At 38.6% G+C, this 18,589-nt stretch overlaps 1 protein-coding gene across 1 annotated transcript in view; it reads left to right on the top strand.

Moving 5' to 3' along the window:
• b3glcta (beta 3-glucosyltransferase a) overlaps positions 1–18,589 on the top strand; it is a 61,066-nt gene that overhangs the window by 8,928 nt on the left and 33,549 nt on the right. Inside the window, exons 2-3 of the mRNA XM_071496590.1 lie at positions 1,374–1,417; positions 14,860–14,899. Coding sequence (XP_071352691.1) covers positions 1,374–1,417; positions 14,860–14,899 — 84 coding nt within the window. The remainder of the gene's footprint in view (positions 1–1,373; positions 1,418–14,859; positions 14,900–18,589) is intronic.

The raw sequence follows: 18,589 nt of genomic DNA, 5'->3' as shown, positions 1-18,589 counted from the left end.
CTGCTTGTTGCAGAAACGCTGTGTTGTGTCTTTGTTTATTTATCATTTCAGAGGACTGGCTTTCTGAAGAATCAGCAGCAGCCCTTTTGTGTTTCCTCCCCACTTCTTTCATTACTTTCTCTTATTGTAGGCATATTCTGAGCTGTCCTCATCACAAAAACACTCTATTAACTGTAAACTGCAGTGAACTGTGTCCTCTTGCAGCAACAAACAAAAGAGGTTTTTGATGCAGGGAAACATAAAAATTGTGTATGAACATCAGACCTTCTTCCTTTGAAATTTTCCGTGTCATTCGGTGAAAACAAGTAAAGACCTGAGGTGCAGTCTCCACCTTTTTAATGTGGCTATTTTTTGCTCTTTTTCAAGATGCCCTCTTTTTGTGAGGAACACAGCATATTTCTTTGCCTCGGCTGGCAAATTTGGACCGTTAAAACTGCCTCGCATCCATTGTTGTTTTCTGCTGCTTTCATGACTAAAATAATTAGGTTCATTACATTGTTCATTGGTGCTGCACTGGTGGCTTTACTCCAGGCTTTACACACACGCTCGCATTTTGAAGTTAACAGCTCTTTGAATAATTTAAGAGGAGGGTTCCCTTGCAATGGATGGAATTAATATCGGACCAAATTACTGGAGATTGGGTCATAAGAGAAAAGTCACACAAATTGTACATATCTTATGAAATATGTACATTTATATTTGGGTTTTTTGTGTGCGTCTTGTATATTGACTAGTGCTCTATAGCAGGAGTTTCAGCTGGCTTGTTCCTAGAAAACATATCTGCTGCTTCTAGGTTTTAATCAACACTCTCAGTTGCCCTCTAATGGCTGCTGCAGCGAGTCAGGAGAGGAAATTTAACTCTCTCTCACTTCTATCACCTAATTAAAGTCAGATTTAAAGCTGACTGATGTCTGAGGGCAGGCAGCCTGATTTAATATAAACCTGTGTATAAATTCATTCTCAGTGACACTGCTGTTTTGGGCATATTGATTTGAAATCCTGGGAATCTTTCTGCAAAGATTTTCTTGTCTCACAATCAATGGCAATGTAATTGGATAGAAGCTCTCTGTGCTCTAATTACAAACCCAGATAGATGAATGGTGCACCGCACTCTCGCAGATCCAACATAGACTCAGCACAATTACATTACACAATTACGCTCTGAGTTACCTTTTACTGTATGTGAAATATCTTTTTAATAAATATAATTTCTAATTTCATACATTTTTCATGAATAATAACTTGAATCAGGTTGGTTTCTTTTTAGCTGTGCCTTTCTATGGCAGCTCTTCAGCATGTGTTTCAGCTTAAAAAGATTCTTTTCTGTTTGTATCATTACCTAAAATATTTTATTTCTGTTTCTGTTCTCGCAGTTCATGTCACCCTTGCTGCTGGCGCCTCAGGAAAAGGCTCACAGGTAAGAAAAACAGTTGACACGTGTGATACTTTATTTCCAGTTTGCAAATGAGGCTGGAGCCTTGTGCTGTTGCTCCTCTCTTGATAATTAATGTTAATTATTTATTTCCTGTTTCCCTTATTAAAGCCTTAATTACCTTACCGACTGAGGTAAACAACCCTGTGTTTTTTATTTAGATAGAGAGATTATCAGCTGCCAGATCAGAAGTTTAATTTGCTCTGCCAAACAAATCCATTTGCTCTTTTCTAAAGTGCAAGATAATTTCTTGCTGTTACATTTCCTTAGTCTGGAGTTGCAGTTGCTCGATAAATAATTAACATGTTCAGTTGCTCTACTTCTCATTGGTGTGAGGAGATGTTGACAGTAAGCCTCCTGGCAGAGGTGCTTAGCATCACAGAAATGGGAAATTACTGTCTTCCTATTTACTGGTGTCAGCTGCTTCTTTTCCTACCAAGGAAGTTTTGCCCTTTTGCTTAGTTACTTTTTAATTTAACTCACAGAACAATGTTAGGCAGAAATTGTCACCAACTAATCCTCCTGTATGATCTGAGTGGGAGAAAAAAAACCCTCCTGATTGCCTTTATGCAAAGTACACTGAGATAATGGCCTCTGATTTGAACAAAAAAGGGGGGTTAGAGTTTGCATAAAGCTGTTTTCTTCAGATTATTGTGCAGCACTATCGATGTACCTTCAAGAAGGGATACTCAGTCAAAGCACAATCACACAGTCTCCAGCTTTTTTTTTCTTCAATAAAAAAAGATTAGGGACAGCTGCCTGTCAGAATGACAGAGAAAAGATTTCAATGGCATCCATTCAGGAGAAGAAAACCATTAAGGGAAAGAAAAGAGCAGTGTTTTCCTAACAATGGAAACATAATCATGAATAAAAGTCAAGTCTAATGTGCTGGAAAAAAAGATATTAAAAAAACGGATTTATGAAGTTCTCCTTTGTCTAAACTGTTACAATACATCAGTACTTGGATGTAGAAGTCTTCATCATCCATCATCTATACCGCTTATCCAAACCAGGTCACTGGAGCCAATCCCAGCTGACGCTGGGTGAGGGTGTTCTGGACAGGACAACAGTCTATACAGGCATAGAGAGACATACAGAGACAAACAACCATTCACGCTCACATTCACACCTATGGGCAATTCATAGTCACAGTAACTTAACCTAATGTGCATGTCTTTGGACTGGGGGAGGAAGCCGGAGTACCTGGAGAGAACTCCACACAGAAAGGCCCCAGGCCCAGGGTTCGAACCAGAACCATTCTTGCTGTGAGGTGATAGCGCTAACCACTGCACCACTGTGCCACTCTGTCAGAAAAAGATCCTGAAGTTTATTTTTATTATTTCTGTCTTGTCACATGCTCTTGACCCTGACATGTTGCTTTTAATGCCTGTGAGTGCTCGATGGGGGGTGGGATGGGGGGGTGCAGAGTTGAGTGGGGGGAGTTGGATGGTTGCCATGGGACCATGATGGGAGCTTGTCTGCTTTGCTCGTCCAATATATTTCTTAATGCATTCAGAATCAAGGCTCCCCACTGCATTTGAATTTTCTCCAGCATCGCCACATTTTGACAGGTGTTTCCCAGACAGAGCGTGGGCAGTTTTGCACTTTGTATCAGACATCTGTTGTATTCGGTTATGTTTGTTGTGTGATTTTTCTCTACAACCAAGCCCAACTACACAGTGGCAGCCAGGTTTTTTTTCTTTTAGATCTCCTGAGCTGAGGGACAACATTAACAAATTAGAGAGGAATACAAATTTCTAGGTCATGGGAGTGCTCCACTTTTGTTCTGGAAAGTCATGGAATTTACATCAGGGCCATGGTGGGAGGCCTGGTAGTCATTTACATAGATAGCATTTTGCAACATATGCTTATAAATTAGCGGACTCTAATTAAAAGTAGACACACTTAAAATAAACCAGTCGTTGATAGAGCAGTGAATTATTGCCCTGCAGAGGATTAGTGACTTTCTAACAATTTAGCAATGTTGTGTATGTGGGACCTTTTTTTTTTTGTCAGTGTAGCTTTAAACTGTTCAAGCAAAAAATAAATTGCATGGTTGCAATGAATCAAGAATTATACGCTCATACTATGGACAATCCAAATCCAAAATGATTTTGATTCATGCCTCAGTGCACAACAGCCATAATGCTGCTGTTGAACACACCAAACATGAATGATTTTTTCTCAACTGTACAGAGTTAGTTGTGGGTTAAAAGTTTATATAGTTGGAAGGCATCACACTTACAAATGTTTTGATTCAAAGTTAAAGACAGTATTGGTATTTTTGATGGTTTAGCTCAGAGGTCACTAATAGGCAGACTGCTGGCCAGGGCCCATATTCACAAAGCATTTGATCTTACCACTATGAGTACTCCTAAGTCGCACTTAAAGTTTCTAACTAAAGGTTTTCTCCTAAATCCTCTTCACAAAGCTGTTGAGACTAGGGGTGCGACTCTGTTGCTGTGGTTGATGTTAATTTCCATGGACGAGCTTGTTTTCTAGACCAATAGCGATTGGTTGACGACAGAAAAAACCCACAGAAATAAACAAATACAAATGAAATAGACTAATTAGCCTTTGGATTACGTAATGTTTACAAAAGTAGTGGATTCTTCAAAATGTATCTATATGAAAAAGGGAAAAAATTTATTTTACAATAAAAACTTGAATTCAATTCACTCAATGGAAAAAAAATATATAATAGAAGCTCAATTAAAACTTACTATAGATAATAACTATAACTAATAAAAACTAATAGAGCCTATTAGTCACTTGTTGCACCTGTTGTGGCTGTGGTCTGGGCAGTCGTTAGGGTAACCACTGTCCCTCACCAAGTGACAGGACATACATTATGAATATGATCCTTTCACACAGCTGCCTCAGGCCACTCTCCATTAAGATCCATTAATCGCGTGTGGCTCCTTGCCACTTTGCAACAAAGTCTAGATGGTGTGATTTTTTTTTTTTTCCAGTTTACAAATATATCCTTGTCTTGCGATGGTGCAATCATTTTTACATGCGTTTCATCTGTTGCACGGATCACACTGGGTAGACCGGCAGTTGCCATGTAGCTGGCTTTATTTCTCTATAGCTGGCAAACATCTAAAGGGAATCGTATGAATTGCTCCAAGATGTGAGGCCTACCTAGCGAATTCATTGTTTTGTGAATCGATCAGACAGCTGGGGGATCTCCAGGTTGTTGTAGGTGACAGCAGCCCTTCAATAATTCTTTGTGCTTTAGTCTTAGTGTGTTAGTGTGGGTCTTCTCAGCTACCTCTAACTTCTCTCAGACTACTACTATCAGCACTAAGGGGCTATTTTTAGAAGTTTCTCCTAAATCGGCAAGCTATTTTTAGCCTTAGGATGCCTTGTGAATACAGGCTCAGATCCATATCCAAAAGCTGTCCTATTCAATCTCGAACCTATAACCTAATAAATTATTGAGAATCATTAAATTTTGATGCAGCGTTGCTATTTTAACCAGCACAGCTTTTCTAGACTTTACAGAACTGGTCATGTGACACCACTCAGCCAGTCATCGCTGCGGGTGTCAGTGAGTGAGATACACTAACGGGGAGAGACAAGACAATAGACAATGTCGGAGAAATAAGTGGGGGAGTGTGATGTAAGAGGGAAAGAAAGAGAAAAGGAGGTGTTAAAGCTGTTCAGATGTTAAGATGTGTTGAGATTGTTTATTATAAAAATGGTCGAGACTGTCAAGATTGTCAAGATATGAAATGGAGTCAACAGAAAAAGAAGAAAAAAGGGAACTAAAGCTAGACTTTTTAGGACTATTTCATCTTTACAGAACCACTAAAAATCATTAAAAAGTAGTGTATCTGCTTGTTGGTTTCCTAGTAAGGTTTGAAAACCATGTTAATGGACCGAAGACATTACAGAGTGCTTTGGAAGCTTTTGAGTTGTCGGCAATGTAAACTGCATTGTATGTGTACATGTTTTGCATTTAATGGAATCAAACCACCAATGTGGGCCTTTAAACCACTGTTTGATCAGAAATGGTCAGCAGAGAACATCTGGCACTGCATGACAGAGGGTTCCCCATCTCACTTCAAACAGCTGAGCTCATCCCACCACGATTAAAATCTGGCTTAATCTGCTGGGGCTCCTGTAGTGTGTGATATGGCTAACACTGATATCAGAATGCAAAGCAGCAACAGTCAAGTAGAATTAAATTCACAGCAACACATTATACATCTTATAAATACCTTTCACTGTGACTCTATTGTTTGCTCCCTTCCAGTGGAGGAAAATATCAGAAATGTTACATACCCTGCTTTGATCAATATTGTTGCATATAACATTGCTACACGAGGCTTATGATATGTAAAGTGGAACATGGTAGCAGCTGTAAACATCAGCCTAATTCTCAGTAGTTGTCTTTGAACACAGTATGTGGCTTGCATATGTATCACAGCTTTACCTTCCTCCTTTGAAGACGGCCTGAAGCCTCTGATGACTGGCATCAGTTTGAACTTAGACTGACTTGGAGAAGTTGCTGAAGGCAAGCACAGGTACTGTGAGTATCTGCCGCTACCAGGCTTTATAAACAGCCTAAACAACAAGTGTAGTACAAGTTTGCTAATGTAAGCAGAAGTTGCCTTGATCTCCTGCACCCAGAGGACTCTGAACAGTGAGGGGATGGATGCAGGACTACACAGAGTGAGAAATTATTCACAAACTTCCTGCTGAGAGTCCTGCAAAGTCAACAAATAACTTGAACTTTTTAATGATACATGAGGACACTTAAAAGAAATCTTGGGGACCAAACAGGAAGCTTTCTTCTGAAAGGGTCAGCTTCACCTTCAGGCCATGTTCCTAGATGTGGGGAAAAAAGACAACTAGTTGTATGCTTTAGACAAGAGCACAACGAATACAGCTAAATTAATTGAAAGTGCAGATCTTTGTGAGTCATTGTGAGTTATTTTTGTGTGTTTTAGTTATATAATACAAAATCTTTCATGGAATCATCTTCTGGCTGTGCAGGAAAAGTGTTGGTGTGCTTCACGGACAGGAACAATACTGTTACTCCACTTCCCAGGTATACCAGATTTACATTGACTCATGTCTCTGTAAACTTGTAACCCCAGTAGGAGAAATGAGCACTTCTTATTTGCCAGCATCACCATCTACTTAAGTATTGTTCTTTGAGAGGTATAGATCTTCATCTCTGTGTGGACTGCACTCAGTCTTAAGTGCAGTTCAGTTGTTGACATAATGACCAGTCTTCAAAGAAAAGAGCTGTTGCCTTCTTTAACGACCCAATTCAACTCATCATGTCTGATTCAACATCATCCTCTCTGTCGTTTGTAGGCTGTCGTGCTCTATGACAAACATCATTTTGCAAAGATTTGTGTTTAAATTTGTCTCTGCAGCCTAAATAGTTGTCACTACATGGAAAAAGAGCTTTGCTTGTTCTCCAGCATCGTCCTCCTTGGGCAGTCAAAAATCAAGCTGAAGAGATGATGTGTGAGTGCGATGTCTGAATCACTGCTTCAGCTCCTCTGCAGTGACCTTATCGCAGCAGAGGAGACAGATTCTTTTTCGGAGATTACAAACCTGTATGGATGCTGCCAATGTTCATCTGATAAGCTCTCTGCAAGTGGACAAAAACTGCAAATACCAGCAGTTTGTCAGGCACAATCATCTGCATCGATTAGCTGAAGAGCTCTGAGATAAGACCAAAATGGCATATCCGAGTGTTGGTCATTTCCTATGCAGATAACACTACACTATGTCCAAACTATGACATTTTCATTTGAAAATGCATCTCTTTCTCTAGGTTTTCACCTCCCATCCACACTACTCCAGAGTTTTTCTGCCTCGGAAATGGAGCGTTTTGGAAACTCTGCTGGCCCCGTTTTAGTTTGAAAACACCGGGGTTGAATTGTGGTCTGGACGGACAAAAACGGAGACCTTTGGAAACGATGATATAAACACATCTGGTCGCTCCCTAATTGGGTTGGCTACCAGTAGTGAAAACAGGAATTATAAGTGTTACTGACCTTGTGGTCTTTGCTAGCAGCTGTTGTCATTGAAATTCTGCATGTTAACGCTACAACTGCCTTTGCTTTCCTCTTTCATAGTATTTTCTGCACCTGCACCATGCCCTGTGTCCATGAATGGTCACACATATATGCGTTTTCAGGTGTGTCAGTATGGACGCAGATTGTTTCTGATACAGAACTAAAGCGCTTATCTGGATGGAGATTCTTTTCATTTTAAAATGAAAACGTAGTAGTGTGGATGTAGCCTTCACTGCTTGTTGGCTGGACTGCACAGCGGGGCCAGCCCTATAATCGCAAATGTCCCTGACTGACTGAATGATAATGTTTCCATCACTGGTCAGCTGGCTAAATTGGAGTTTCTCCATTGGCCATTGCTCTTTTGCTGTGGTGCAAAGAGGTTTTATAAGGTGGTGTTTACAGCCTGCAGTGTTGCCAACTTGGCGCATTTGTCGCTAGATTTAGAGACTGTTTTTCAAACAAGACTCTGTGTAAAAATTTTACATGGCTGGACCGTGTATGGATGCCATGGGCTTAGGGCTACACCTCTTGTTACAAGCAGTCATCCAACCTCCCTGGTTTCCTGGCTACTCGGAAGCCACAAGGAAGTGGAGAAGCGCTTCAATTTCACTGAGCTTCAACCTTCATAACGGCAAATAAACCACTTTTATCAGGAGAGAAGCCATTGGTAACTGCTAAGCTAAAGTAACTAGCAGATCTGAATAGCATGTAAAGAACAGAAATGCCACCAACCGGAGGTGACACAATACACTTACTACAGCACAGCAATAAAAGCCCATTTAAGAGATTAAGGGTTTCACTGAAATGCTACAGGGCTTTTAATTTGAAATGGTTACAAGAAGTGTTAAGTTTGTATTAACACATAATGCAGTAGCTTTAACATGGCAAATTGGAGCAAATGAAAACAAGCATCTGCACTACAATATGGCTATGACAAATTACACATAACAAACAGAGGGAATTAGAAATAACTCTACTAAAGGTTTGTTCCATTCTGGAGTTGAGGTAAATAAAAACCCCAGTCACTTTTTGAGGAAATACAGTAGTTGAAACGGTTGTGGATCCCAGACAAAAGCTGAAAGATATTCTGTCGCTTAACTTTCTCTCTGAGTGATCATTTGATAAGTAAATATAGCTGAAATCACAGCACAGTCTTGGTTTTTAATTTATGTGTTTGGTGATTTTGTCAGACAATATCACGGTTAAATCAGGATTTTAGCAGTTCTAAGCCGAAGCTTAGAAATGGCTTGGAAATTAACATGATTCTTAATGTGCTGACTGAGTCACTGTTTCGAACTTGTTCTGTTGTCTGACAACAGAAACAGAAAAACATGTAAATAAACAGCTTTGCTGGAAATATTGCTGTAATAAAATACTGTGTGAGCACAGAGAGTAGGAGAGAAGCAAACGGATAAAGGGCTGAAACCAACCGACAGTAGGCAGGATGCAAATATGGTGCGATGATGTCAGTTGTTTTCAGTGGTTCCACAAAAGTTTTCATCCACAAAAAGTGTGTGTACGCTATGATATCTGCCAAAATGAACATTTGAAAATGAAGATGATTTTTTATGTCTGCTTGCTGGGCTTGTTTTTACTTCTGTTCACTTCAAAAATCAACAAAATGCAGAATTAGGCCTTTTGTAACCCTTTCACTTGACTCATACAAGCCATATTTACACCATTGTACAACACAGTATCTCGCTCATGAAAAGGTAAAACAGATAGTCCAGAATCCTGAGATATGATCCAGAAAGTCAGGGCAAGGGCTGGAATAATGTTTTCTTGTGTGACCAATCTCCTTTTTTCAATCTTTCGTGGCTAAAATCTGGTCAAAAACATCCATCAGCCATCTCATGCAGAGAACAGGGAGCATACTGTGACCCTAAATAACTTCCACAGCAGGGCTTGACAACAACAATTGCCCCGTTGCCCCAGGCAACCAGATTTGGACCACTGTCAACAATTTTTTGTGGTCTGGTTGCCTCTGTTGGCATCAGTTTTTCCTGTGCTTAGAAAAACAAAGCTGAATCCCCCTGTGAACAGTCTAACTAAGTGGGAATGCCCCCGTTGAACTGTTTTACTGTGTGAGAACGTGTGAAATTATCAACTTTATAGAATAACACACAAAAGTGTGGTATTAATACTGGATGAATTGGACCTGAAGAAGAAGAGAAATAGAAACCTTATCAAAGCTTAAGAGGCAATAAATGATTGTATTTGTTTAAAGAAATGAAAAACATATGCCACAAACTCTGTGCAACGTATTCTTGCATCAGTGCAGAACAAGTTTGAACATTTAGAGTCGCAAGGCTGATAAACAAAGGCAGCTAAGATATATATTAGAGGAGGAAGAAAGTGATACAGCAGGTGCACCTCACCAGACCTGCACTTACCAATATGAGCACACAAAATCTGGATCCTGGCAAATGTTTAATATTGCTCGCTACATTGTGGAAAACAGAGAACCTTTTTCAGACTTGCCGTGTGTCTCCAGACAAAAATGAATTTATCCTGCTAATTACATTACATTGCAAATGTGAAATTTAAATGCAGTGACATTAGTCTTTTATTCTCACCTTCACTCTGGATTATTAATGAAGCTAAGCCTCTGTGTGTGTGTGTGTGTGTGTGTGTGCGTGTGTGTGCGTGTGTGTGTGTGTGTGTGTGTGTGTGTGTGTGTGTGTGTGTATGTGTGTGAAACAAAGGGAGAGAGAAAGAACGGGCGGCTAAAATGAAAAGTTTGTCATTTAAAATAATGTAGACAGCACACTGTGCTTTTCTTCAGTGTTTGCAGCTACTTTAGTGAGGATGGGTGGATGCTTGTTGCTATGGATACCAACCAGCGTTATAGCCACTGCATTATATGCCAGTTAATTATACGTTAAAGTCACCTTGACTGGATGCATATAATTACCCTTTGTCATTTATCTTGGTTAGCTGCATAGTACAAAGGACAGTATGTCAACTAGCATTAGCTAACATTAGTCAGATTTATGGTATATTCCTCTCTTTCATACTGGTCTGTCAGGAGGTACAGGCACTGATTACTTCCTCTGTGCTTACATTTAGTCCTTTGGTTTATTTGAACAAGTTATCAATTCAAATTTAATGATTAAGTGAGTTGATTTTCTATATTTTCCTTCAAATCTTTTGAAAACACCAAAACCAGCAACGTGTTAGACCATCTATCAATACTTCCTGACTGCTTTCTGTCTGCAGCTTTCAGCCTAAGACCATTGGCTCCTACTGAAGACATAAATCTTGTTTGTTAGTTTGATAAATTCAGTGTTGGTTTTGGTCCTTTCCTGAGCTGAAACAATTATTTGATTAGTTGACTGTCAGAGAAAAAAAACAAAACCAAAACTCTGGATTTATTTTGATAATTTATTAATTGCTTTGGCCATTTCTTAAGTGAAAGTGAATAAAAACGGCAAACGTGTGGTTCCAGCTTCTCCAATGTGAGGATTTGCTGTGTTTATTTGGGGTTTTGGACTCGTGGTTGAACAATGCGAAACATTTGAAGATGTCAGCTCGGTCTCTGAAAAGTTATGAGATGCATTTTGTAGACTAAATAATTTATCAAATAATCAAAAGAAAGAGTGTCCCTTTTCATGGGATTTGTTGACAATTACAAAGATACTGAATAACACCAGTCTTATCCTTAAAACTAAAACTGAAAGATAATGCCTCTTTTTTTATGTGACAGATGAGCACATCAATAATAATAAAATAAATAAAAGTGAGTTAATAGTTTCGCTTGTCAGTTTTGAGTCTCTGTGCCTATGCTATGAACTGGAATCAGCAGTTTCTTTCCTCTTAATTTTCAGTTGAAGTCAACAAAATGGAAAAAAAAAAACAGATTAGAATAGCCTTCTGATGTTCACAGGAAGCGGACATTTCAAGTCATTAAGTCATTATGTCATTAAGTGTTCAACCCCTGGGTCACAGAAGGTGCTCAAAGTCTTTCTTGACAGCCAGCGTCTGTAAACATCGCACATTTTCCTCTAACATGTCAAATTCGGAAAATCCTGCAACCTTGAATCATTCTTGCCATCAGTGAACTGAAAGCTAATGTGACCTGACGGGTCACTCACATCAGTGGAGCGTCGCTACCCTCGGGGACTGAGAGATGTAGCAGGGGGTCGTGTATGTATGTGGAGAGCTTCCAAATCACAGGCAGGGATCAAAGAGTTGTCTTTGCAGGTGTCCTTGACTACACAACAGTCACATTAAGTAGGGTGAGGATCATTCCCGAGGAGTTTACACATGTACGTATCAGCGGAGAAAGCCTTCACTGCAGTGCTGCTCTGAGGTTAAGCTACATGAGGCACAATTTTTCTGTCTGTCTGCATCACACTGCTGTGCTGCCACAGATCAAAAGTGCTCAAGGGATAGTGAAGCTAACCCCTTCAGATGGACAGTGTAGACTCATAGCAATTCCTTTTTAACACCTATGGGTGTCTGATTCCTGCTGCAAATGGCTGACAGCCTGCTGTCAGGTGGGATAAAGGAGAGCGTTACCTGTGCACAGAACCATAGAAGGCCAAAAAGAGCCGAGCTCTGTGAGCTGAGAATAATTTGTCTCCCAGTAATGGTGAAAATGATGTTAGACCTGATCTGAGCTCACTCTGCTGCAAAATATTAGATCATTTACCAGAGAAAGATTTGTAGCCTTCCTGTCACTCAACTGCTGGGATTTTATGAAGTGCAACCGAGGGGCAGGAATTACAATGAGGTGTTTTGTTAAAAGCCCACTGAGTAAGTTTTTGGTCATATGAATTCACCTTGTTAATACCATATTTTTACATTCTAGTTTGTGCCTTCAAAGGAAAAATCCATCTTATAAAATGTCAACATGCAATAAAGCGACTATTGGTCGTATATAAATCTGTATTATAGATCGGTCTGTAAACACCAAGAACAATGATGGAAGTAAATCCAGGACTTAATTGTTTCTTTCTGTGATGAAGTCTGACATGTTTTATTCTGTAAATGTATGACAATGTTGTCGATAAACCAAATGATTCAGAATTTCTGGAGCCATTTTTACTCTTCAGAGTTGTCGTTGACAGGCTAATTGAAGATGATGTGAAATCATTTCAAGATATTTAAGTCTCATCTGCTGTATATTGGGGATTAATACTAGATCTGTCATATCTGTCAATGTTTGGAAATGGAAAGTCATTTTGAAAAAGTAAAATAAGTACATAATCCCTGTACAGCGTAAGCAGGTGCTCAAACCAAAACTAGCATTGCATTGGTAAGCATTGGGGGGTGTTGTGGTGCTACCGGTACAGGTGACAGGATGAAATAAGATCCAAGAAGTCCATGTTGAGTAATCCATCCATGAGTTTGAATGGTAAACAGATGACCAAACACTGTACAGCAGTTCAGTTTCTAATACTGTAAAACAAGACTTACAGCTCCCCATGCTCACAGTAATCAGTAACAGTAAAAAGGCATGTACAGTATAAAGAATGTGTACCTGTGTGTAATTAATCCGCCAAATCAATGTCTTGCTGTGTGATGTTGTGCAAAAACCTGCGCCAGGTGCAGCTCTTTTTGCCAGATGACCCTGCGGTTTCTGCCAAAGTCAGTGTTGGTCGAATTGAAATGAATGAGGAGGCTGATTATTTTTATAACAACAGCTCAACTCCTCAAATACACAGGACATTACAAACTGACATACAACTGTCACAGTTTCTACAGTTCAGCTAGATTTAGAGATTTCTCATTAAAGCCTCATCAAAACCTGTCACAAGACATCAGGTCTTTTTCTGTGCCATCTAAAATCTTGTACTAGACACACATGCACACATGATGTACACACATGCACACACAATTGCACACACACAATCAGTATAAGCGGTAACTTCTCACCAATCAGTTAATTCATCACACTGGAGGTCTTGATATATTTTCTGTGGCAGTGTAGTGATTTACTGTTTCCTCCCTGCCTGAGAGTTGTGTTGTGCTGGAGGAGACAGAGTGAAAAACTTCGCACCTGACACTCTTCATACCAACAACCATATTTAACCAGACAAACCTCCTTAACTCCTTAATTGTTTTTAGAAATGCCTCCTTCTTTTGAGTAATTTTCCCTCTACATTAACCTGTTGTTACGTTATATATATTTCCGAGTTTGAAAGCTTTTATATGAGTAATTATCTGATGATGAGTAAGATTCTCCTGTTTTACGAGATGCACTTTTTCCTTGAGGTGCCTTCTCTCTTCAGCTAAGGAAATGATTTCAGAGGAGTAGTGTGTGATAAGATGAGACAGAAACCTTGTGGGCATGACTAATGCTACTGAGTCCAATTAAGCTGATGTCTTGTACCCACTGAATTAAATCACCCTGATATGATCTTCTCTGCCTGTGCATACATTTGCCTCTATCTCTGATCACCTGGAAAAATAAGAGAAGACAGAGTGTAACATATGCACTAATCATCTCTGTGTATATCTTTATAGTTGGTGACCTTTCCACTATAATTTCTATATTTGGAAAATGTTCTTGCTACAGGTCAAAGAACTTGATTAGTGATGTGTAGTCATGACGGTTGCAGGAAGCTGTTCATGGGCAGGAAATTGGCTAAATTAATAGGTTGCTTGCTATTATGGAAATTGGTATCCTCTGAATGTGCTGATTTAGTGGATTACATATAGGCTAGTTCACACAAGTGCCACCAAACTACTGTGATTCCCTGTAACCACTGCACCACACCCGCTGAGAGTGAATTTATGACTTAGTTAAGCTCTCTGAAGGCTGCAACAGCTTGCCAGTGAAATGATTGTTAGTCTAGAGGAAGTCATAAATCAAAACAGGCCTTGGTTTGTCATTATCTATTAATACTCTGCTGCTCTCGCTCTAGAGCTCTGGAAACAGCCAGAACTCGCACGCTCTTGCCTTCTCCCAAGACTGAAAGATTTCCTCTGAAAGATGGAGGTAAAAGACAGCTCTTCAAAGTTTGCTCAGCTTGTGATTGATTTACTCATCCCTCCATGGTCTGCCGCGTGTACTTGACAGCTCGGAAGGTGGAACAGTGTTCAAAGCCTTAATTGAGCTGAATGCTCACAGCTTAAATGCTGCAGGCGCAAAATCCACACAATTAGGAAGGACTAATGACGTGGAGTATCGCCCATTATTTCTCCAAATAACCCATAGGGGTTTCCATATTTAGTTACATTAAGTCTTAATTAGTGATTAGGAAGAGGAAATGTAATTGAAATGAGTATTTTGCTGAAACTTAGCATCATCACGTAGGCCATTTTCTACATCTTTTGTTAAAACAAAGAAGTGGATGTATGTAGGTCATTCTTTGAAGACGTGTTTCAATTCCTTTTTTTGATGCTCTAATTATTAAAGTCTCTCTGTCTTTTCAGAGCCAAGATGATATGCATGTCATCCACAACAATCAACTGGGTAAGTCTTCATTTTTTTGTCTAATTTGTTGTAAAAGTAAGAAATAAGAACAGAAAATTGTGTAACAATTTTTGTTACAACCTGCGAATTGAAGTGTAAATAATTTATACATATGGGGCATAGGGCTGAAACGATTAGTCAGTGAATTGATTAATCAGTTGGTCAGTTGACAGAAAATTGTGTAACTGTTTTGATAATTAATTTAGTCATTTTTCAAGCGAAAATGGAAAATATTTCCAGGTTCCAGCTTTTCTGCTGTGAGGGTTTGGTGCTTTTATTTTGTCTTATTTGATAATTGACTAAATATCTTTAAATTCTAAATGATGGTCAGACAACACAAGATATTTGATGATATAACATGAGGCCTTAAGAAATTATAACTGGCTTTTTCCATTATTTTTATGTTATTAGGAACAAGATTAGAAGCAAGGGGAATTGGGGAGTAACAGATTAGCATTTAGGATAGACCCTGGTGTAAATTAAGTTTTTGAAATTACCCAGTACATATTAAATAATTAGGGCAAAGACAGAGGATCAACAGGGTTATTTTTTATGTCTTTTGTGTCCTTTTACATCATCTTTGTCATAAATACCATATTAATAGAAACAATAAAAAGCTTTTTAGAATGTAATTTTCCAAAGATAATTTTATTTCTAAGTATATCATAATTTATAAATTAACAATATATATAATAGATACATAATTAATGTAATCAATAATCAGTAATATCATGAACGACATTTCCTGTCTCATTACACAGTAACAAAAATATGTTACTCTACAATCATTAACGAGAAGTTGATACTTTTAGTGTAATTTATGTCCAAGTCTCTCTTAAACACAAAGTTTTTACCTTCTTATTCAACAGCAAATTCCCAGTACTCAGGAAGTACTTTATTGGTACCCCATACATACTAAATCATAACATTTGAATTTTCAGGCTGTAGTTTAAGGTGTTACCAAAGACTACTATATATTATACTGTATACGTGTTGATATTTATATGAATTTGGTTGTTGTCTTTGACTGAACCTGTGTTCAAAGCTGTTGTTCATAGAACTGGTGTGTGTGTTTTTAACTTTGTCCTTGTGTTGATCTGATCTGTCTGCATCAGTGGAACTAATTTGTAATGTTGGGTGGCATTCAAAGGGATGAACTATTACTGAGCGTGTCAGTTTTAAGAGAACTGTATGCTCAAAGGATTGAAATACATTACCACTTGATATAATCATGAATAGTAAGTCTTGAATTTTGTAGGTGGTGTGAAATTTAAATAGCAACTGCTATAAAATGGAAATGGTGAGTGAGTCTTTTGTCTGATGCCTACCTTGAAAAATTAATCTTCAGAGGTCCTCAGACTTTTTCACAAATATAGTCCCATCTCTTTATCGATTTGACAGCAACCAGGAATTTCATAAGTAGAGCAAATAAAAAGATCTCATGCATGCCTTTCATGCTTCAGGGGGCTCATACAATCACCATCTGAGTGTGATTTTCGGGAGCCTGCAGAGGAGTTTGGAGCCAGTTTTTTGGACCTCTGCCTGTTGTTCATTCAACTGGGTCACTACAGACGCAAGAGCACACAAAAGCAACTTCATAATGCGCTCATTTGGCACGTCAGCACAGAGAGGAAATACAAACAGAGAGCCATCTGAAAAATGGAGCTGCACTATCTGGCACCACCATAGTAATTCCCTTTGTCACACCAGAAAAGCTACGCTCCCCTGCAGAGAATATTGTTTATGGGCAGGAATTCATAAGATGAATAAAGCAAAGTCAGAATTTCAATTGTTTTAACAATACAGTGAACATCAAAAGGTATAACTGGCTTGTTTATTTTAAAGGAGCTGGTGACCTTTTAGAAGGTATTAGAAGTACAGTGTTTCCTTAGAGGGAATAAAGGAGGCCAAATCTGATTAGAGTGAAGTCTTCTTTAAGTCTGAATAAAATGATAATAAATGTCTACATTGATACACACAGAACAAACAAAGAGCAGTGTGATTCCTCTGGCCATATTGCGCTGCATCAACATGCTACATCTCAACAGCTCAGATAGCTGAAACCCTGGAGAACATCACCTACCTAGATGCCTGAGGAAGAGAAAACATTCAACATTCCTGAACATTGTTGCTGCACTATTACAGTATGAATTCAGACTGAAAACCTGCATGCATGTGTACGTTCTCCATCAGTGCCCAGGGCTATAAGTCCCTGTTGAATGTAGCATAACTTCCCAACAGCACAATCAAAAAATGGAATGAGAAATACACATTTACCGGGATTTCATTGTAGGTTCACAGTGCCAGCACAAATGTTAGCCGACAGGAGAGCACTTCTTCAGTTAGCCAATAAAATTAGTTTATAAATGTAGAAATATTACACTGACAGGGCATCCCTCTTCCTCTTTTTCATCTCCAAATCAGTTTACATCATAACATCATAAAAAACAAGACACAATAATACAAAAGGTTTAAGGCCTTTGGCTGCCTCGCCCAATAAATTCAGTCAATTCCTTTAATTTTCAGGCCCATAGTCCAAAGAGAAAAAGATAAAATGCTGTTTTATTTGCACAGTGTCACAGTAGATGAGTCACAGTAATGAATAATGATGCATAGAAAGAACTTTTTCAGTGAAAGCAACTTTTTAATGGGAAGTAGTTTCAGATCATGACCAGTGTTGCAAATGGTTTAGGGCACACATACATACATACATACATACATACAAGAGTAACTGTTAATGAATAGAGAAAAGTCTAAAGTTTGAAACTGAGTCAGACAATTTGATGTCTTGTCTGCCAAGCACAGCTTTTTAAGTAAGTAGATCCAGGGCATTAATGTTCTTATCTCTTATGTAATGTCTAAATGAGGTGGTTTTGACTAAAATCCAGTTGGCTTTTAACCCAGACCACAGTAATGAATTACTTACTTCACGATTAAGCCAGTTTTATAATCAGTACACCTTTAAATTTTGGCAGTAAATGCATTTCAAATTAACAGTCAGTGCAGATACACATGTTTGAGTTTCTTTCGTCTTCGCCTCTTTTTCTGTCAAGATTTCTTGTTGAAACTTGTTACTAAAGGATTTTACACTGACACCTCCTGAGGAAACTGTAAACTCACTACATTTGAAGTCATAAAATTTGAAAAGTTTGAAAACTGTGATTTGTTGAGAGACACTAATTTGTGTAAAATGGATAAAATAGACAGAAATAAACAAAATTTAAAATCGCATCCAGGATGTGAGCTACGCGTGCATATACAGTTTTGTATAATCACAATATTCTATTCTATTCTGTTCTATTCTATATAAGTGGAAAGAAACCTCAATACAGAGATCATGAAGAGTGTCTGGTCAATTATGATTTGATCTCTTTACTTAAAAGAAACTCTTCATTGCATTGTAGTTTAGTGGCGCTGTGGTATTGGAGAAATTAGTATTTCTGCCTCTTGTACTCTGTTTTTCCTACAATTTACTTCGGTCATGGCCAATGTCTGTGTTTTTCAGTGCGATTGCTGAACTTGGTTGAGAAAATGCAAATGCATAAATGAAAGCCTTGCTCTCTGATTTTAAGGGAATAACACCAAGCCACATGTGCATTGTTGATGTAGAAAAATAAATTACCTATAGGTTTGGTTCTTTATCTGTGGGAGAGAGAAAAATGTTCCAGCGAATGGCAAATGTAAGGCACG

This window comes from Trachinotus anak, unplaced genomic scaffold (assembly GCF_046630095.1).
Source record: "Trachinotus anak isolate AG129_WGS33_773 ecotype Australia unplaced genomic scaffold, CSIRO_AGI_Tana_v1 ptg000014l, whole genome shotgun sequence".
Classification (NCBI taxonomy): domain Eukaryota; kingdom Metazoa; phylum Chordata; class Actinopteri; order Carangiformes; family Carangidae; genus Trachinotus; species Trachinotus anak.
This window is presented reverse-complemented; position numbering and strand designations above follow the sequence as displayed.